Source organism: Chanos chanos, chromosome 3 (genome assembly GCF_902362185.1).
Source record: "Chanos chanos chromosome 3, fChaCha1.1, whole genome shotgun sequence".
Lineage (NCBI taxonomy): Eukaryota > Metazoa > Chordata > Actinopteri > Gonorynchiformes > Chanidae > Chanos > Chanos chanos.
Window position 1 is genome coordinate 49,259,311 of NC_044497.1, and position 21,057 is coordinate 49,280,367.

At 40.0% G+C, this 21,057-nt stretch overlaps 3 protein-coding genes and 1 non-coding gene across 5 annotated transcripts; 3 read left to right on the forward strand and 1 right to left on the reverse strand.

The window, feature by feature from the left end:
• The first annotated feature begins 5,160 nt into the window (after positions 1–5,160).
• LOC115807120 (cytochrome b ascorbate-dependent protein 3) lies at positions 5,161–7,741 on the forward strand. Its single transcript, XM_030767984.1, has 5 exons — positions 5,161–5,347; positions 6,617–6,825; positions 6,932–7,086; positions 7,330–7,498; positions 7,718–7,741. The coding sequence occupies exons 1-5, from the start codon at positions 5,161–5,163 to the stop codon at positions 7,739–7,741; spliced, it is 744 nt and encodes a 247-aa protein (XP_030623844.1).
• Positions 7,742–8,223: 482 nt separating this feature from the next.
• On the reverse strand, positions 8,224–8,295 carry trnaa-ugc (transfer RNA alanine (anticodon UGC)). The gene has a single exon. It is a non-coding gene; the product is annotated as a tRNA-Ala (tRNA).
• Positions 8,296–10,943: 2,648 nt separating this feature from the next.
• LOC115807123 (uncharacterized) lies at positions 10,944–15,236 on the forward strand. Its single transcript, XM_030767989.1, has 8 exons — positions 10,944–11,020; positions 11,709–11,907; positions 12,164–12,354; positions 12,631–12,807; positions 13,126–13,284; positions 13,779–13,916; positions 14,249–14,341; positions 14,769–15,236. The coding sequence occupies exons 1-8, from the start codon at positions 11,006–11,008 to the stop codon at positions 15,234–15,236; spliced, it is 1,440 nt and encodes a 479-aa protein (XP_030623849.1). The 5' UTR covers positions 10,944–11,005.
• Positions 15,237–15,991: 755 nt separating this feature from the next.
• mzt2b (mitotic spindle organizing protein 2B) lies at positions 15,992–20,693 on the forward strand. 2 transcript variants are annotated; one of them, XM_030769024.1, is made up of 5 exons: positions 15,992–16,084; positions 16,367–16,553; positions 16,697–16,848; positions 18,358–18,501; positions 19,634–20,693. In XM_030769024.1, the coding sequence occupies exons 2-5, from the start codon at positions 16,369–16,371 to the stop codon at positions 19,783–19,785; spliced, it is 633 nt and encodes a 210-aa protein (XP_030624884.1). In that variant the 5' UTR covers positions 15,992–16,084; positions 16,367–16,368; the 3' UTR covers positions 19,786–20,693. The 2 variants fall into 2 exon arrangements, with proteins under 2 accessions (XP_030624884.1, XP_030624885.1); XM_030769025.1 differs by lacking the exon at positions 18,358–18,501.
• Positions 20,694–21,057: the final 364 nt, after the last annotated feature.

The following is a 21,057-nucleotide window of genomic DNA, read 5'->3' on the forward strand; positions in this document are numbered from 1 at the left end:
GCGTGATAAAACACTAATAACATATGGAGATGGATGGTATGAGGTAGCACAGTGTTGGGGGAGTAAAACTTAATTACGAAACAATGTACATTAATTAAAGTTGTGGTCATTTCCAAAACCAATTATTATTTGAATAGTTGCTTGAAATAATATATTGTAAATCAGCATTCTAACTTGAATGAGTTGATTGGATTGAAAATGCTTCTGGGGAGTATGCTCTTGGGGAAAGAAAAGAAGTACCAAAATTATGGTCAGGCTGAAAATAACAGCATCTAATATTTCAGAGAGAAAATTAATTCACCTGAACATAGATGCCATTTCTTACAGAAGTAATGTTTGCCATATGGAGGAGTTAACTCAGTAGTGTTGTGATGTCAGGGGCAGTTTTTTTTATTATTATTATTCAGATCAGCATTACACTGGGTTATTTTCGGCACTTCCCCAAATTACTCCAAAGATTCTAAATGGCTCTTAAAGGCTGTGTATTCCATGACTTACTGAAAGGAAAATTTACCTGGAAGCTATTGATTGCCAGCAAAATAGCAACTCACCAGCCGAACATATAGTGCTTTAGGGATTTTGATTAATGTCTCTATATGTACTGTGCACAAATAATATGACTGTTCCTCACTCATACCCAGTAGCTTAATCAGGCATGCTGTTTTTTACTTAAACAGGGCATGCTGTTTTTTACTGAGACATGAATGTTGTCAAAAGAAGTCTCAAAGAAAAGGACAGTTGAAAGGGTGTGTTCTCATTTGCATGTCATAAGTGATAGGGCACAGTGGTGCTAACTCTCACTTGTGCTGAAACTCCTTCATGGCTTACATAGAACTGACATTGTAGATATTGAAACGCTGAACATTTTTCTCCTCTGAAACAGGTAAGAGTAACATCATAGTATCATAGCACTGACTTATATGGAGGGGAGGGATGATAGATGCCATAGAAATGCTATTTTTCTAGCCAAACTAATTCAGTACCAATCCTTACTCTTAGTAATATCTTGGTAATATCTATTTATTATTCACCATGTTGCATCTATCATGATGACAAAAGATGTTACTGCAATGACAAAGAGGTGTTGTGATCATTTCAAGGTTTTAAGTGTTATGTAACTCTGCCAGACAGTCATCAGCTTTTCTCTGGCAATCACAACACAGACGGCAAACAGGACAAGTGTCTGTGTGACCTGTGACGATGACATCATAAAAAAGGAACGGTCCTTTCATTTCATCGAAAAACCCCATACAACCTATAACCCTTTGTATCATAATTAAATGTCACTCATAAAAGAGTACAGCTCAGAGGACAGCATGGGACTGCCTACAAAGAAAGTCAGAATAACTGAGACCAATGGCGAGAATCAAAGCATATGTTTAGAGTAGTGATCAGCAGGAGGTAGAAGAATGGAAACCAATCTCTCCTTTAGATTGAGGTCAGACCTCTCTTTATAGTAAACAATGATGGCTGTACTCTTCCTCTCAACCTCCTCAGAGCACTTTATTTTTGCTGTTTGAAGGTTATATAATCAGAACTTGGAACATCTGTAAACACAGTATAATTCCCAGAGCACAACAAGACAGCAGCCCCAGCACTTCCACATTCAAGCTATTATGGTATTGTAGCTTGGGTATATCAACCGAGATTAATGGTATGTATGACAAACTTTTTTCTACACTTTGCCACTTCTTTTTTATAGTGATTCTAATGTAAGCATTTGTTTATCGTGAGGCGTATGGTTGTTATACCCCAAACCATGCTTCAGTGCATGAGTGTCATTCTGTGATACACTCAGTGATCAGTTTCTTATGTACGCCCACCTAGTACTGGGCTGGATCTGCTTTTGCCTCCAGACCAGCCTGAATTCTTCAGGTCACAGATGTGTTTTGTTCCACTATAATGTTGGTCAATCCTGTTGTTGTGGCATGATACAGATTGTACAACAGATCATTAACACTGTGAAACAGCCTGTTCTATCTCATGTCAATGACACATCACACCCAGTGAACTTACTTCTATCCTGCGAGAAGAATCCATGGTACAAGGAGTAAAATGTAGTCATGAAGCCATTCATCTGATCAGCAACGGTACTCAGATATGCTGTGACATTCAAATGTTGTTAAGTAGCAAAGCGTTGAAGACGTGCCAAGAAAACATCCCCTGTGTTACACTACTGTCACCAGTCTGTGGTACTTGTACCAGTCAGGATAGGTCCATGGCTGGTTGTGCCAAAACCAGACTCTGCCATCAGCCTGAAACAATAGGAACAGGGCTTTTTTGGACTGGGCTTTTTCTCATATGTGCAGTATTAGTGATCACAGTGTGGTTAACTGCTGCTCTATCCCGTCCGTGACAAAGAACAGCAAGAAGTTGTGAGTTCTAAAATGCTGACTGTACACAACTGTGGAACTACATCATTACGTGCCCATTTGTGGACCACCTGTTAGCTTGCACAATTCTTTCTATTTTCCCCCAATCTCTTTCATTATCAAGCTCTTTTCTCCTACAAAATTGCCATTGATTGAATGTTTTTTTTTTTGGTTCGTTTGTTGCAACAACCCTTGACACTGTCACGTGTGAAGAGCCCAGGAAGGGAGCAATTTCTGGAGTGCAGGGACCAGCATTCACACCATGCTTAAGGCTACGTAGATCACTTGTTTTCCCAATTCTAATATCCAATGGAACAATAACTGGATCCCTCAATATCTGTTTGCCTCATTTGTATATTCAGCTACAGCTACGTGACTCGCTCTCTGTAAGAACAATCTATTTTCATGAATGGGGTCCAAATAAACTAGTCGCTAAGTGTATTTTGAAATATCCAACAGTTCCTCATGCAAATCAGTAGCCATATTTAGGGGCACTCCAAATGCAGCAGTTCCAGATTAACCGCTTGTTTTTGAATCTTTTCCGCAGAGCATAAAGGACAGAGGAAATGGGAAACACAAGTGCCAGCAATCATCTGTGGAATAAGAGCAATAGGAATGTACGTGTTTTCCTCACAGACCAGAAGCTGGAGATTGATGCTTTCATCACAAAGTACACTGACCATGATATTTTAGCAACCCAGCAACAATATGCTGGCATTAAGAAATTCTGTTTTCGCACCGATGTTGAATCCCACCGTGTTTTACCCACAGAGAACCTTGTGCTTCCCTGGAACAAAAACCAATATATTTCCATCTTTATTGAAGATGAATCTGATGAGAAAATCTGTATCAAGCACATCTGTGATTGCCTGCACTTAACCTCCCCTGTCTCTATATATTTGTATAATGTTTAGCAAACTAATGGATTTCATTTCTCTTTTATCTCTGACAGTTTAAGTCAGCTTAAACTTTTCTGACCTGTTATTTGAACTATATTTTATGTAATGAAATATTTATATCTGTTTATTGCTGAACATAAAATTCCATCTTGCTAATAATGTAGTTAATAGTTACGTGTTGTTGATGTACTTTGCACACTTAGGTCTTCCACAGAAGCATAAACCTCTTTGTATCATTACATTTACATTGTTTTGAAAGGGAATGTTTCCTTAATAGTATTTGTTTCGGGTCGGTGGAGTCATATGAGTGGTGTTGTTTCATGGTTTGCTGCAAAATAGCAGATCTGTAAAATGAATGATTTGTTTCAATAAAATAGGTGAGCATGAGTGACCTGACATCCTGCATGGTGTATCAAATGTCTTTATCCACTCTCCAAATTGCCAGTTGAATGCATTGCTGGTCAATATCGAATGCTATTGCATCATAAAATCAATATTACTCGCAAGTCCCATTGTGACCATTATATAACATCCTGAAGTGTAGTGATTAGTTGTAGAATTTATTGTGAAGGTTAGAGAGCATTTGGAAGAGAGTTTTTGTTTCTGTTTGGTCATACTTTAACCGTAGTCTCCTTGAATAAGGGCTATTTTGTTTTGTTTCTGTTTTTGTTTCTTTCTGCTCCACCCTCACTCCACATGATAAGGCTCAGTGGTATGTATCCTTTCAACAGCAGACTTTATCATGGAAGTGTGGAGAATTAAGATTACATGCTTCAACACTGAGGGACACTGAAGCCTTTATGATACCTCTAAAGTTCAGTAACTGAAATAAATATCCCTCTGGTTTTATAAAAAGGGAAAACACGCAGATGTTTTAGTCTGTAAACAAGCCTTTAAAATGTTTGTGATGTGACGATGAATTGATGAAAACATTTGTGTTTTGACATCTTAATGACTGTATTTAACATACAGATGGGTTTAATAGATGGATTTCTCAGAGTCTATCAAGACAATTACTATTTTTTTCACAGGAAAATATGAAAAAGGTACATTCTGATTATTTGTGATACTATGTCAAATGCTGACACAATATTTTTTTTCTGTATGTTTACACTAATATCTACACTAGTAATTTATAGTTTGAAATGTATGCTTCTTGGCTGTGACAAAGATTTAAAATGTCATCAGGATGATTCAGCAAAGTTTTATAACGACCTCACACACACACACACACACACACACACACACACATGCATAACAGTGGACCGAGAAATCACCAAAGGAAGCATTTCTTTCCCACTTAGGGGAGGTTGAACAGAGGGAGCGACCATAAATTTAACTTTGTGTCTCAAAGACAGTGGGCAGCAAAGAGGATACTGAAAAAGAGAGTGGACACATAAAAAAAAAAACTTCCATAGAAGGATTCAGAAAATAATAAAAATAAAAAAGGTAAGCTTTGTGAGCATGAAAACAAGAAAAAGTAGAAGGTCTTGTTTTCTTTTCATTTCATATGTGATTAATGTGGCAACATCACAAAAATTCAATTCAGCTTCATTTGAGATTCGTTTGTATTTAAGACTTTACACAATATATTGCCACAAAGCAGTTCTATAGAACACTGTGCCAGAGATGTTGTATATAGTTAGCAGAATGCTAGAGCCTGTTGTGTCCTAATGACTATAAGAACAAAGCTTATCATATAACTGAATGACTGAATGACTGAATGAATGAATGAATGAACACTCTTTCTTAAATTATTTAGCATTGTTTATTTTACTGCTAGAGCACTATTTTAACCTACTCTATTCACTTTGTGTTTCTTCTCTCTCTTTTTTTTTTTTTAACAATGCCTCTTTCTCTTTCTTTCTGTAATACAAACATGGTTATAGATGAGCTCAGCACCACTCTTCTACTTATCCTATGTGCTATGTGTGACCCTTGGGTTTGTCTGTGTGGTGTTTGTGTGCTACTGGAATGCAAGCTGGAGAGGAGGTTTTGCTTGGGATGGATCAGGTTTGCAGTTCAATTGGCACCCTGTCCTGATGGTTACTGGTCTGGTGGTGCTTTATGGCAATGGTGAGTGACGTATACGTACAGATATATGTCTTTAATATGTCACTCTAGAACAGGGCTATTCGATTACAAATTCAAATTGGCCAGATTTCAAAAGTAAGTGTTGTTCATCAGCAGGAAACTTTAGCAGCCTATTTAAATTTACATATTCACAATTATGTACAGTGCTGTAAATAAGCAAATGTAAATAGTGTGACATACACTATTTGGTAAAATATCCCAGAGCTGTTATGTATATTACATGTATGTCAACATTCACAGGATGCCTCATGTCCAATCAAATTACTTGACTGGAACTACCTGTTGTATCATATCAATTTGCGACTTCCTCTGGGCCACTGTAGGTTGTACTTAGGCCAGATTTGGCCACAAACTAAATTGAATGGGCTTGCTCTAGACAGTGTAAATAGTTAAGTTCTTTGCCTGCCTCTCTCTCTATCTATCTATCTATCGATCTATCTATCTCTATCTCTCTCTCTCTCTCTCTCAGTCTATTTCTCTCTCTATCTGTCTCTCTGACCTAACATCCATTCACTTGCCCTTTATTCTTTCCCAGTTAAATAGAGAACAGCTCTTTGCTTGTGCCTAGCCAAAGCTAAGCCAAAGCAAGCGTTTTTTTTATCTATTTGTTAGAAGAAGCAGAAGAGTAGAAGAAGAAGAAGAAGAAGAAGAAGAAGAAGAAGAAGAAGCCTTTATTTGCCATTTTCTCAGGCATAACTGTGCAAGGACATTGGAATTCTCGTACAGGTCTCTCAGGCACAACTGAGAGAGTACCGCAATGTTGCACTGTGGGGAGAGCACCATCTTCCAAGAACGTCTGCATTTAACCCATTCAGAGCAGTGAACGGCCACACACACACATAAGGAGCAGTGAGCAATGAGTACACAGACACTAGGAGCAGTGAGCACACACACTCACCTGGAGCAGTGGGCACAGCGCCTGGGGAACAGTTGTTGGGTTAGGTGCCTTGCAGGTGCCTTCAGCCGTGCATGTTGAGGGAGGGGAAAGCACTGTTCATTCATTCCCCCCGCCCACTTTTTTTCCTGTCAGCCCAGGGGATCGAACCATTCAGTCCCAAGCCCGCTTCTATAACTTTTAAAATCACGGTTGCCCCTGTTGTTGTTGAATATTCTGTCAGCATACTTTAATTGGTGTTCACATTGTAGGAGTGAATGTGTCTGAGGAAGAAACTTTTGACTTGTGATTTTGTCATTTTCCATGTATATGATAGTAATGTAGTCTTTGGATTTCCATGCTTCTTTCTCCTATAGCTGTGGTCCTTTACCGTATTCCTCTAACCTGGGGGCAGACCAAGCAGCCCTGGAAGCTACTGCATGCTCTTGAACTGCTCATGGCCATGTTTTTCTCCATCCTGGGCCTATGTGCTGTTTTTGATTTCCACCATGCTAACAACATCCCTGACCTCTACTCATTGCACAGCTGGCTGGGTATCAGTACAACAGTCCTTTTTACTGTGCAGGTACAGCATGAAGGCACTTATTCCATTTCTAGAAGGTTTTCCATCTTTCGCTTTTCGTTACTTGTTATTTTTAAACCAACTCTCTGTTCCTGTTCTCCTTGCTAAGTGGGTTTTGGGACTAGGAGCCTTTCTATTCCCCTGCTCCCCTGTGCCATTCAGAGCACTCTTCAAACCTGTCCATGTTTGGATGGGCCACGCCATTTTCATCCTCAGTTTGATTTCCTGTATCTCCGGTATCAATGAAAAACTCATTCTGACACTGTGAGTGTTCCCCTTCTTCTGTCATGTCTGCTAATACGCACAACCATACAATCAAGAGCTCTGAATGATTTTTGTTTATTTATCTGTTTTCAGTGTCTGTATATATTATTCATCTGCATCTCATATTCATATTCATCTCATATTATTCAAGTGTTTGGCTCACATTTCCTATGTTGGCTATTACTTGGATTTAACTATGTTTGTAGATTTCATGAAACAAAGAGTCATACTTCTTCTCAACAGAAACGGCAGAAATGGAAGCAGTGAAGAGGCATACTCTGCTTTGCCTGCTGAGGCGCTGTTTGCTAACTCACTAGGCATTCTCATAATTGCTTTTGGATTAGTGGTCCTGAAAATTCTGTCCAATCAGAAGTGGCAGAGACCACAGTGCAACCAGGAGGAGTCTGTTACAGTGAGTAAAGACAAAAAAAAACAACCCCAAAAACAATAAAATAAACAGGGAAGATGCTTAAAATTTATTTTAAATGTGCAAATAGGAGGTCACTGAAAACATTTTTGTCAAAGCTACATAGGGAGAACACAGATTCGACAAATGAGAAAAATAACATGGGAAAAGTAATCGGTGCTATTTATCACACCTCTTTGATTTTTCTTTCTCTCTCACTTACAGCCACTGCTTCCTGAGAGATGTTGAAGAACAAATACAAAGGAAATCAGAATACATGATTACCTTTTTTTTTTGCCTTTTTTTGTGGTCAGTGTATCTGATCCGATTCAAACACGACACAATAACAGTCTACTCACTGCCCCTGTCTCCAATCACAGTATGAAAAATAAAATGAAAGGTAACATGGGCAACTGTGGTGGTAACAGCAATGAAGAAGATCAGTCTTTTTATTGTGATTTACAGCACTCTTGTGTCTGTTTAACTGAAATTGTACCGTATCTATTGTAATTCATTTTATTTGAATAAACGCGCAAAAAATCTTTTAAGGGGAGATTGTGGAACCTCTAGTGGTGTGACCAAGTATTACAGTGGTGTTAACTAAGTATTAAAATTAAACAAAATAGAAAACATGGCTGAAACATCTACAAAACACGTTTTTATGTATCTGTAACCGAGTCGTTAAGGTTGTACATAACAGGTTACGAATGATAGGGTGGAAAAGAACCAGCTGGAGATGCCGGGGATTGAACCCGGGGCCTCATACATGCAAAGCATGCGCTCTACCACTGAGCTACATCCCCTGACGTATAAGACGACAGATTTTTTCACCTATGTCAAATCATGATGACTCTACAAATAACTGGATGGTCTTGTTACGTGTCATGAAACGAAAATATTGGCAATTTCCCGTTGATATCAATGTCTCACCTACACGCTTTTTAATGTAACTCCGATTTCTTTTCATAAATACACAAAGTACATTCGCCACTTATCAATCACACCAGTACTAAAACGCATACATTTTATGTACAGCATACAATGTTAGGTTCAAACTTATTTCAGGAATACTTATTCCACACAGGATTAGGCTACACAGTGATGTATGTGTTTATAGCAGTTTAGTGCGAGGGTCAGGCAGTGGTCTGAGTGTCTTTTGCTATTGCACCAAATCTTATTTTATTTTTTTAAATAAGAAATACAGCTATGTCGGAGTAGCCCCATCTAGTGCCAGTCCACTTGTCAGTGAAGTAGAGTAAAATAAAAAGTTACAGGGTATACGATTTATTAGGCGTAAATGGGCTATTACATTCAACAAAGGGTGGATACGGTGGGGTCAGTAAGTGTTCTGATGTGGCCCGCAACAATTCCCATAACTGTTATAAAAATCAAAGCATTCTAATTTAAACCAGTTAATTCACGCACGCACTTCAGCACAAAAAGTTGAGCTGTAGAAATATTCAACAGGGTACATGAAGTGACGCGGGTGACGCAATTCTTGATTTGGAACTATCCTCTGAATCAGACCTCGGCAACACTCATTTTATTCATCGGGTTAGATGTAAACGCACTGTCAAGTCAAGATTTGAAATATATTTCTCTACCAGTTTTTCATATTATTTACAGAATTCAATTGGCATAACAACAGTCAAATCAGACAGCTCGGTAGCTGACTAAGCTGACTACGAGGAAACCAAATTGTAAAATGACACGTGTCCGTGTCTTAATTCTTTCTTCTGGTAAAAGGGGAAAAATGAAACACATGTATTAAGGTAATACAGTAATTTTAAGACAATGTGCACCCCCCCCCCCCTTGATGCCCAATTAGTCTGATCAAATGTTTAAGGGTGCCAAGTGAACAAACTCTTTGACTGAACAAGGTTATGGGTTACAAAGGTGTACAACTATGCAAACTTGCCAAGACATGCCCCCGCCCCCCCCAAACAAAAAATAGGAAATAAAAATAGGAGACCTTTGACTGACTCATGCACCTGTGTAGGTCATAACATAATACAAACTCTATTGTCCTTATTGGTTCTAGAATGTCCACCAGAAAAGCAGCCTCATAACACATGCACATATGCACAGAAAGTGTTAGATCATATTGTTTAGCAGAAAAAGAATAGGATCTCAGGAAAATGAAGTAGACCAAAAGATTTGTTTTCCATATGGCCCCAAAGCCACCGTGAACATGTGTAGAGAAATCCCAGCAGATCTAAAAATTAGGATGAGGTTGTCATTTCATTTTATGGATAAGAGTGCTGGTGTATGTGCTTCATTTATTAACTTAAAATGGATTATTTGGCATTCTGGATTTTTTATGAGAAGGAAACACATCTCCTAGGCAAGTATCAACAGCAAGCCAGTCAATAAAAGAATGAAGACCTAATGTTCAAAAGACACAGTTTGAAAAAGGAAAACCCAGGAATATAACAGGACTAAGGTTATGAAGCACTCTAATAATATGAAGACACCAATATTTCTTCTAAAAAAAACTAAGACATCAGTGGTCTTTGTGGACCACTGCTAAAGCTGAGGACCAAACATGGAGAGAATAAGCAGCAGTAAAAGGACAGGACCCAGAGGAAAGGGTCTACGTAAAGGTCCTAGTGGTTCAGGGCCTGGCATAGACAGGTCGACAGGTATAAAACCACAACAGAGGTTGAATATGCTATCTTTTAGCTATGATGCCTTACTCACTAACAAAGGTGCTATCTCTCAATATGACAATTTGTTTATTTGTGATATATTAATCTTTAATTAATATCAGTATATCTTCATGATGGACGCACAAGCAAAATCAGAGTATTTTATAGCTATCACTGTATTGCATGTGAATATGTTGGTCTTGGACTAGGACTAGGAAACAACTTGGAACTGATAGCAAATACAGTCCAAATTCAGCGCGCGCACGTGTGTGTGTGTGTGTGTGTTTAACCTTGTTGCTGGGGCATTTTTTCAGTCATCTCAAATGTCCCCTTGCTGGCCTGGAGCACACCAACAGCTAAAAGTGTACAATGGACCCTCGTCTGAGTGACCACTTAACTGTGAAGTAATCTATGGAAGAATCAATAAAGTTTGATACGTTGATAGAAACTGTTTTATGACAGCACAGATAGTTACAGATTAGAGCTACTCGAAATTACTTCAGAAATTCTTAAATTATTCCTGATATTCGATTATTGTAAACAGTCAACAGTTTTGCTGCCAAAATTGATTTGCGAGCTCGCAGACAACTGGATCCTGAAGGCTTTAGTGCTGCCTTTATTATCTCAGCGATGGATACGGTGATTGGCTAAGAATAAAATCATGATATGGTTTAGCCAATGAAATAAATTTATGTTGAGCAATGACGTTCGCACGTATATCTGCACTTCAGGTTCTCGCAGGTGAATGTGTGTACACAAATGACGAACACCGCAAAATTGTTCTGAAGATGGGCAGGGTTCCACGAACTTAAACTACGCCGGTTGATCCCAGCTTTTGTATTGTGCTTCTGCTGCCAGGACAGAAATGGCTGCTTTTGTTGTGAGTACATAACATAGCCAGCTGACTTACTCTGTATGGAACTTAAACTGTATGTTGGCTGGCTAACTAGCCACTAGCTTGGTGGCTCTGGCTTGTGTACAGTTGGTGCATTTTGCATGTAGCAGCTGGTCGTGGATCAGTTTTCGGGTATTTCTTAGCGATGTAGTTTAGAGTAAGAGCATTGTGAACGCTGTTATCAGATCTGCAGCCTGTCCAACTATAAGGCCGTTGTATAGCGACTTACTGTTTAGCTTCAAATGCTAACTACCTAGCTGTTCGATATCCACAAGTATGTAAACACAGCAACTGTTGTCCATCATCAACTATAGTCAGAGAAGTCGTTTTCACTGAGAAATTCAGTCAAACTGGTGACAGTAACCGTTTCTTACCAACCGCTGATTTAGATCATTCGAAATATACAGAACCATATTTCAAGAAACAAGTCATGAGTAAGGCCAAGTTACTAAGCCGTTCTCTTTAAAGTGTAGTACGCATGTTTACCACTAGGGATTAGTATAAACGTTATTGCCTGCCCCGACAGAACGCAGTGCAGACGACAACGTAGTAGTAATTGGAAAAGAGCTACACGTTGTTAGAGGTTCTGATTAACAGTGTGCATTCTTTCTTGATTTTGTTGAATGTTTCATTGAAAACAACTCAGTCTCTCTTCCCATCCCTACTTTTTCAGGCTCATCCTTCTGTCCGAGTCAAAGGCTCAGAGCACACTTACACCCCAGTGCTGTGCCAAGATGAGAAATGTGCAGGCCGGGAAAAAGGCGTCCACATGCACTGCCCCCTGTGCAGTGTGGCAGAGGCTTATCAGGACCCAGTTATTTTGCGGGCACACTACCGTATTAAACATGTGGACAAGGGAATTGATTTTGCTGGTGAGTTGCAGACAGACGGGCAATGTTAAAAATCTTGTCTATACTGTATAGTTTTGTGGTTCCTTCAAGCTGTTCCATATGTTCTTATACAATTACTAGATCAAGAGGTTACATTGTGGAGGAGGTGATGATCATACTCATTGTCTGTCCTTAATCCGTGACTCGGATTAGGTTAAGACTGTTTCTCTTCAACAAGTAGTTAAGACAGCATTAGAGAGCGTCTCCACCATTGAACGTGGAACTGTGTCTGTTTCAGGCTTGAAGGTGTTGCGTTGTTGTAACCATTGTGAGATTGTTGGCACCATTAAAGGGGAGAAGAGATTTAAAGGCGCTCACTGGCATTGCTACCGTTGCCGAAATGGCTTCAACCGCAGGGATGAAGCCATCAAACACTATAAGACACACTTTCGCAACCCCCACACTACCTTTCAGATCCAGGTCACACAGGTAAGAAAAATACCTGATCACCACACCTGTCAGTCACCACGCCCATCACTCCCTAACACTACATTCCTTAATTTGTCTTGAAAATTTGTTTTCCAGAGTTGTTCTCTGTGAAGATAGTTAACACCACACACATCTGGCTGTGTGGTACTCTGTACTAATGAAGGTTTTGGGACTTTTTGTCCCCTTGCTTTTATGTACCAAAGTGGTCTGCTGTGGTGGAATCTTTATTTTCTTACTCATTGTTTTTTTGTTTCTGCTCTGCTTGCTTGCTCTCAGGAGGTGAACTGTAGGCAATATTATGACCAGAGCCCAGAGGCCCATCCGAAAGCTTACAGTGGGCTGGCAGTGAACCTGGGCAGTGCTGGAGATAGCGCAGCCATTGGTTCAGTTCTTACCCATCCTGTTCTGACTACAACCACTAGCACTGAAACCTTACTCACAGTGGAACCAAAGGTAAACCACCTGCTGGCCCCTGGAGCTTTCAAAACTGTGCTTTGGAGCTTCTTTGACCCATACATAGACTTCTTCATTTATCAGGATTACCTTTTTTCAGTCCAGTAACATATATAACACTTAAGATTGTTTTCTATTATGGATTAGATTTAAGTATTTACTCTTTGTCATTAGTACTTAAATATTTAGAATTTCTTATCTTGGATTTGTTTCTTGTTTCTTTTTGGGGTTTTTTGTTGGTGTTTTTTTTGTTTGTTTGTTTGGTTGGTTTTTTGTGCTTGTTTGTTTGCATTAATGACTTGATGTTTCTGTCTCAAGCATAGCAATGCAAGTAATGGGATGTCATTGGGTGCAGAGGAAGAGGTAGGATCCTCCCAACATGCATCAGAACAGACACAGACGCTAGTTCTCATGGACCCTGATGTTCAGGGTGGGAATCTGATATATGAGGAGACTACTGGATTCATCACTGAACAGGTACTGAACCCCCATTTCATAGATCTGATAGAATTCAAAATATAAGCAACAGAAACATTGGTAAATATTGTTCTGCTGAAACAATGTATTTAAACATCATGTCAGTGATGTGATTACTAGAAAGTAATAGTCAAAATGGCCCTTTATATCAACAAAGATGAATGTCCTCTTCATGTCCCTTTAATAAGCTTACATGATGATATGGATAAACATTCATCTCTTTCACTAGTGTAATTAGAATGTAGAGAGCAAACTGAGAATGAAAAATGTGGGCCTTCTAATGAAAGATTTCTGTGTAGTTGCATTTTAATGAGTTGTAGTTATATTTAGAAGATGACCAACTGGTTCCTGATTGTTCGCCTAAGAGTTGTGGGGATGACAAATGCATCTAATTTATGCCAAACCACACAGCACCTAATGTATGGTGTGTGGTTTGAATGCAGTGGGACCTGTCAGGCCTCTGACCTCTGTCTTACTGTGATGCGGTGTTGCAGGCCAGGGAAGGTACAGAGCAGACCCTGCTGCTGCAGAAACAGCTCATTGAACTCCATCAGCAGAATGAGATTCTACGTCAGGAGAAAGACAGTGTGGAGAGGAGGCTCCGGGCTGAGATACAACAACTCAAAGACCAGGTGTGTTTGTCTGTCTGTCTGTGTGTGTCTGTGTGTGTGTGTGCGTGTGTGCGTGTGTGTATGTGTGTGTGTGTGTGTGTGTGTGTGTGTATTTATGCTGGTGTTGGAGAAATGTGCTAGTTTGTAAATTCATTACATAAGTTTAAGTTTGCTGGACCAATATCTTGTGTCCATTATTCAATTGTTCCAGTCAAGTGCATAATAAGCATGTGAATAATTGAACACCTATGAAAAACTAATTCTGTCAATAAACAAATCATGTTTATGTGTGGATGTATCATCAGCAGCCCAGCTCTGAGATAACTATGCTGCTCCTCTTCTGTCTCATTAAGGTTGCAAGCCTGGTTCGCTCTAATGTGAAGATGTTTGAGGAGCTACAGCTGTACAGATCTCCCGAGAGTAACCAGGACAATGTGGCCAAACTCGTGAGTATTCTGTGCCTGTGTTTATATTCATGTCTGGGCTATTCTGTGTAAATACAGATGTGAATTTTTGCTTACTGGTTGGTGGGATCTTCTTTCTGCAATGTGACTTTGATCTGTTGAGGCCTTACGTTCTGTTTTGTCAGGGAGGGAATGAATGAAGATCTTAATTTATAATCAGCTCTTCTCGCTGTCAGATTCTGATATTATGTGTTGGCTGACCAAAGGAAAAGTGACCAAATGTTGGACTTTTGGATTAACGGGACCATTAAGGCATTCAAGTGTTTTGTTTCTCTAAATATTTTGTCTCTATTTCTTTGAGCCCTGCTGAACGTGCTGTAACGTTACTGGCATCGCAGTGGTATGAACGTTTTTGTTCGATTATGACCGTATTATTACTCTGAATCTAAGCCAAACATTTGTGTTGCAGCTGGAGAGTTTAGAGGCCCAGCACAAAGAGCTGCTGCTGACACAGCTGGCATCTCTGAGGAAGGAGCTTCTGTGTCAGACTGAGGCTCTACCACTCAACGGCCACACAGGGGTGCTGGAGATAAGTGCAGACCAAGCAGGGCCAGACCAAGATGGGTCAGGGGCAGAGACGGAGGTTCAGGAATCGGTAGGGGGCGCTCTAACAACGCTGGAGATAGTGGAGATGCAGTTGGAGTCGGCACAGGAGAACCTTAAAACGGAGCTTGTAGAACTGGATTCCATACAGGCAGAAACTCTGCCCAGTCTGGACAGGCCTAATTTGGACACAGCCGTGACTGAGACCTCTTACAACGCGTCTGAGGCCCTGGAGGAAGTGGACGGGACAGCGCCACCATCGTCATTGCGGAAACGCGCCTCTGACGATGAGTCAGGGGAAACAAGTGATAACAAAGTGCAGCGTGTCAGCTGAGACTTAGCAGACAATCAGAATTGTATACGTACAGTGTATTGCTTTAGCCATTCCTTTTTTTTTCTTTCCTTTTCCCCCCTCTGACTTCACTTCTCAGCACAAACTCATTAACATTGTTTATTTTCCCATTTTATTTCTCACCTATATATCTTCTTACTGACTGTCTCTAGGGTGCATTTCATACCAATAGTGCAGCTGCTACTGAGTACCACAGAGGAGCATAAAATTTCTGGCTGATGATGTAGCCTGTCCCATTTTCTTTAAGCTAAATGTGTATCTAATCATACCAGATTTGTAATCTGATGAACGTTCTATTTTACATCTGTTGTTTAGGCAGCTCAGTTTGTCTGAATCATGAGAGTGACTGGGACCAAATTGGAATCTCCATATAAAGTTACATTTTCTTTATATGAGAGGATTAATCAGTATTAGCAGTCTTTCAATCTGTCCATTTTTAAATGGAAGAAACAAAGTGAATTTCAAATCGTTTGTATTGGATGCTTTCAACTTCATTCCCCTCAAAGGCAAACTCTTTATTGCTTTTCTCCCGGAGGTATTTAAGGAATAGCAGCTTGAACTTGAATCTGAATTTATATTTTGTATGAGTGATGTATAAAAATCTACTTGCTGGTTGTAGATATATGCCTTAAATGTGTTATGCCAAAACACAGAAATAAAACTGAATTCGTCAATGAAAATTCTGAAGTTCGTTGTGCTGTGACGCCATCTTTAGGCGTCGGTTTGGTTTTTGACGTCATCAACATGCTTGTCATGTACATTTCTGGTGTCTTTTGAGGCTGTGTAGAAAGAGTAATTGCACCTAGTGTATTTGCCCAGTGGAATTTTAGGTGAGTAATGAAGTTTTATTTAAGATTTTTGATATGTTTACAGATGCTTGAATGCAGTAGAAAAAGGCTTTCTGAGGCAGAATGCATTAGCTGTCGTTGCTAAAGCGGTTCGCAAATACGCGGTAAGCCCTACTTCCACTATGGGGTATCCGTTTAATTTCAGCTCTCGTCAAGTTCTGATTTGGTGCGAAATAAAATGTTTGCTTTAGAGAAATGACCTAGTAAGTCATTAGTTACTCGGTGTTCCATCTCGACCAACCTTTTGTTACGACGGTTTTCCAGTTATGTCTCACTCAGCGCAAACCAACCCGATGCCCACCGCACCGGACTCGCCTGCCTTGGGTGTCACGGTCAGCGGAAATGTACAGAAATACAGCATAAAGAAGAAAAAAGTCCTAAACGCAGAAGAGACTGAACTCTTTGAGCTCACACAAGCCGCGGGTATTGTCATGGATCAGGAGGTCTTTAAGTAAGTATACAGGCAAGCAAACGCAGTGTAGTTTTGGTTTACAGCAGGTTCAAGAGTGCCCGAAACACTGTGTTGTTTACTTGGGTATTGAGATTTAATGTTTGTGGTGACAGTTTATCAAATGATTTTTCCTGAAACCACAGGATCATAGTGGATCTTTTGAAGATGAACGTTGCTCCGCTAGCCGTCTTCCAGACCTTAAAGGCAATGTGTGCGGGCCAAAGGATCACAGACACATCCACTGGTGACACTTCTACTGCATCTCACTCCACCACAGCCCCCACTGAATCCAAAGGTCAGTCCTACAAAGCAAGAATCCATCCTTACATTAGAAAAAAGCCTTCAAGACCAGGTTAAACGGTACAGACAACATTCAGATGCACTGTTGTTTGTCTCTGAGGTCGTGTGTACTATCATAGTTTGCTACCACGATTATGGATCTAATCAAGTTTGTTGCTTGTGAGCACAGAGGTTTATATGAAATTATATGGTAGAATGAGTTGAGTCTGTTACTCACCCACAGATCCTATCACCATATGGATTCTTCTTGTATTTGATCTGGTTACTCGACTGAACATAATTGCTGGATCTCCGACTCATCAAAACAGATCAGGAATACCCAAACACGTCAGCCTTTGCAGCTATGTGCATTATTTTAGGACAGTTTATGACTGTTGCTGTAAGGTAGAAAGTCAAGGAGTTGCAGCATTATGGCTTAAGCCTGGACAATTCAACCCATGAAGTGTAATACTGAAATATGACCGTGATTTTAACGATATGCATTTTAATACTGTCTGTATTTTGAAGTTAAGTCATTATGCCTCCTAACTGTGCTTGATAAGACACAAGTAGGGAGGTCAGCTGCTATATTTGGGATGGAGACAGTTAATGATGTTTAATACTCTTGCATCTACTGCTAAGGATGTTTAATACTCTTGCGTCTGCTTAGATCACCGTGACAGTGACAATGTGAGGCTACACATACTGCTGTTAAATCAGTGAAAACAGTCACCAAGCCCAATGCTCGCTGCCTGACAACCACAGTACCCTCCCATTTTTTTATACCCCACAGTAGGTCTTTCCCTGTGTATGGCATGACTTTTGCTTTTCTCCCACCCTGAGCTCAGGCAAAGTTTCACCCCTTTACCTCCTCTTTCTTCCATTATAAGCATTCAGCATTGGCTGATGGGAAATGTTGTTTAATTTTTCCACCAGCTTTTAACTGAAAGCAGTCATTTACTCTTTGGGTTTGAGGTCCTGCATAGTTTTGTAATTAATTAAGGCATCACACATCGGTGGCCTCAGCAGGACGATTATGAAGCAGCTATGAGATATTCGGCAGATTCAGAGCATTAGAATGTTCTGGATGAATCACATTTATGCATCTTGTGGCTTATTGCACCTCAGCCTCTGTTTGTATCAGGAAGTATCAGTATGTGCTTTGACACAATGAGCTGTACCATATAGGGGCAGACTCACAAGTCCAGGTCAATGAGCTGTATTATATCTAAACAGAGCCTTCTCTGTCCAGACCGATGCTAGTTTGCTGGTCAGCTTTTGTGTGCAGCTGGACTAAAGTATTCAGAGTAACACATTACAATTCAACTTGCGATTACTAGCTATTACTTCCAAGTTTCATAGCACCAAATTAAAATCCACGATGACTCACCGACAAGCTACTTAAGTCTCAGTGCACACTGAATCTATTCACTAATACCTCTTTCATGTTTCTTCTCCTGTGTGTATGATGTGTTTATGTACTCTCTGTCTGTTTTTGTGGGTGTCTCCCCTCCCCCCCGTGAAGAGGATGACTCTGTAGTTACTGGAAAGAGCACTAAAAATCCCACCCCACACCCTACCCCATCCACTCCCGCTGCACGCCCTGCCAGGGGAGGGGCTAAGATAGTGGTCTACGGCACATCTGACACGAGTTCTCCACTCTCTCAAGGTCTTCCCTCGCTCCCTCTTTCTCTCTCCTCTTCCTCTCTCGTCCTGTCTGAGATTGACTTTTCCTTCTGGTTTATTTTTGTCCTGTGTCATTGTTCTCCATTTCATTCAAGGATTCTCATTTCTAGGTGACTCTCTCTCATACTCTGCCTATAGTTTTTTTTTTTTTCCTCTTCACTTCTGTTCAGCTCTCTCCTCCCTTAGCACATTCTTTCTCTCACTCCCAGCTGGTCCTCTGACGTGTGTGTGTGTGTTTTGTACTTACTAGCACAAACAGAGGATCAGGAGTATCTTGAATGTGCACCCTTATTAACGTCTAGGTGCTTCAGTGAGCAGTGATTATTGGGTGGGTGGAACAGAAAAGGGAAAAGGGCTTTATATGCAATAATCCAGAGTCTTTTCAGGCCTCTTTCCATTATTGTTACCCATTATTTTTTTTTAAAAAACCTGGATCTTAATCTGTCTCTGGTCTAAACATCATGGTTTATAATACTTTTGTGTTTATGGAAGTGAGTGAGGTTTGTCAGGGGCAGTGATGGAGCAGACGTGAGTGCCTGATATCTGACTAACTTGAAAATCTTACATTGTTAACAGGGTAGAAGTTAAACCTGCTGTTTAGCCATCTCTAAGAAAACTATGGCAATGTAAGCCCCAGTCATGCCATAGCCTACAGCTCTGTCCAAAAATGAAGCATGGATATTCTTTTGTCTCCCTGTTGCCACTGAAGGACCTTTAGTTTCATTCCGTCATTGTCACTGGTCCATGCAGCTTGTATTAGCATGCTCTCATTAGCATAGACTTGGATTTGCTGACTGGCATTTGGCATTTAACAGGTTTGTCATGTATTCAGGTAAGTGGTTGTCTGTCACTCCATTGTTTTTGTTTCACCCATTGTATGTTTATGAACTGATAGTGTGGTGTACCTCTTGTTTTATTTATCTATTTATTTTGTACCAAACTAATTTGTGAAATGAAATGAAAGATGTACTCATTATGACTGAAAGAGGTTTGATAATGCACTGAATTTCCAGTTGATTTCAGTGATGCATGCACCTGCATATGTATTAACATTGTATATCATTTTCTTGGCCTGTATACTCATATATGTTTTTGTCTGTCTGTTTATGGATTAGTGCGCAGTAAAGGGGGGACAGGACATGGGGAGAAGTCCGGCCGGGATGGCTCCAGCCAGCGGGTCCCACGACAGACTAGTGCCACCAGGGGGCAGAAGAGTGCCAAGAGTTCTGGCAGTAGCAGCTCATCCTCCCAGCTTACCTCCAGTTAAACCTGTAAATAAACAGAGCCTGCAGAGCAAACTCTGCAACAATGTATTTACACTTTAACAACTGATCGAGGGTTATGATTAAGAGGAATAATTTGTCCCCGGATCAGCAATGCACTCAAAACCTATTTTAAACTGCACTTTGGTGAAGTCTGGTGCAGGCCAGTGTTGACGAGCAAGAAAATGGTCTACTTCATCCCTAAAATACATCTCCATCCTGAGAAGACTTGTCCTTTTATTGTTTTCTTCTCCTGGTCTTCTGATGGCTTCTGAAGAGGGATCCATTCATCAGTGAATTACTGATTTTTGTGTGTTGAATAATTTAAAAAGGGGGGGGGGTGTCCAGCAACCTTTGTCTCTTCCTGTTTCAGAGTTCTGCCTGTTTAAGTGCTTATATGAAAGATTTCAGCAGTGCACAGTAATTGCTTGAGGAGTCCAGGAGAAGTCAGCATTTCTGGATTGGGAGAGCAGACTTTTCAGATGTGTGTAGAAGTGTTCTGTAGATGGATCTGTCTGTACAGAACTTTAACAAAAACCCATCTCTGTATTAACCAAAACTGTCACCCCAAGAGCCTTTACCTTGTTTTAGAAGATAGATGTCTCAGTGTCCAGGAATTTCCATTCTTTTTTTGATGATGTGATCAACATTTATGATTATGGTGTTGTGGTTTTATCATCAGGACAAATGAATTCTGTCAGACTTTTCCATCCTGCTTTGTTTAAATGAACTTCCACTGTAAATAGTGAAAAGTGTATTGTTTGTTTTTGCAAAATTGTCGAACGGACATTGCAAAGCATTGCAATTCTACACCACGGCATTGTGTGTGATATGCATTATATAAGCCAAGCTTATGTAAACAGGGTCCGCCTTATGTCAGCATTTTTGTGAGCAAAATAAAGTTCCTAAAAGTGATTAAATTTTAAATTTAAATTTTTGTAATTAATTTAAATTTAAATTTAAATTTTTCGTTTTTACACACCAAGATCAGTGTCAGCAGAGGAAAATTTTGCTTGTCTGCTGTTTAAAGGGTAATGACATCTCCTTGACCTCAGAAGGTCAACAACTGTAGCTGTAGTCTGTGAAAAAGCACCATGTGCAGGGTCAGGAACAATGCATAAGAGAATGACTCTACTTGACTCTATAACAATAAATGCAGTGACCTTCCTAATGTTATTTCAAAGACAGGAGGCGAAGGTTAGACATTAAGTACCTGCACTTCACTTGAGCTATGTGACCTTGCTGCCATTATATTGACAACCTATTATAATATTTTA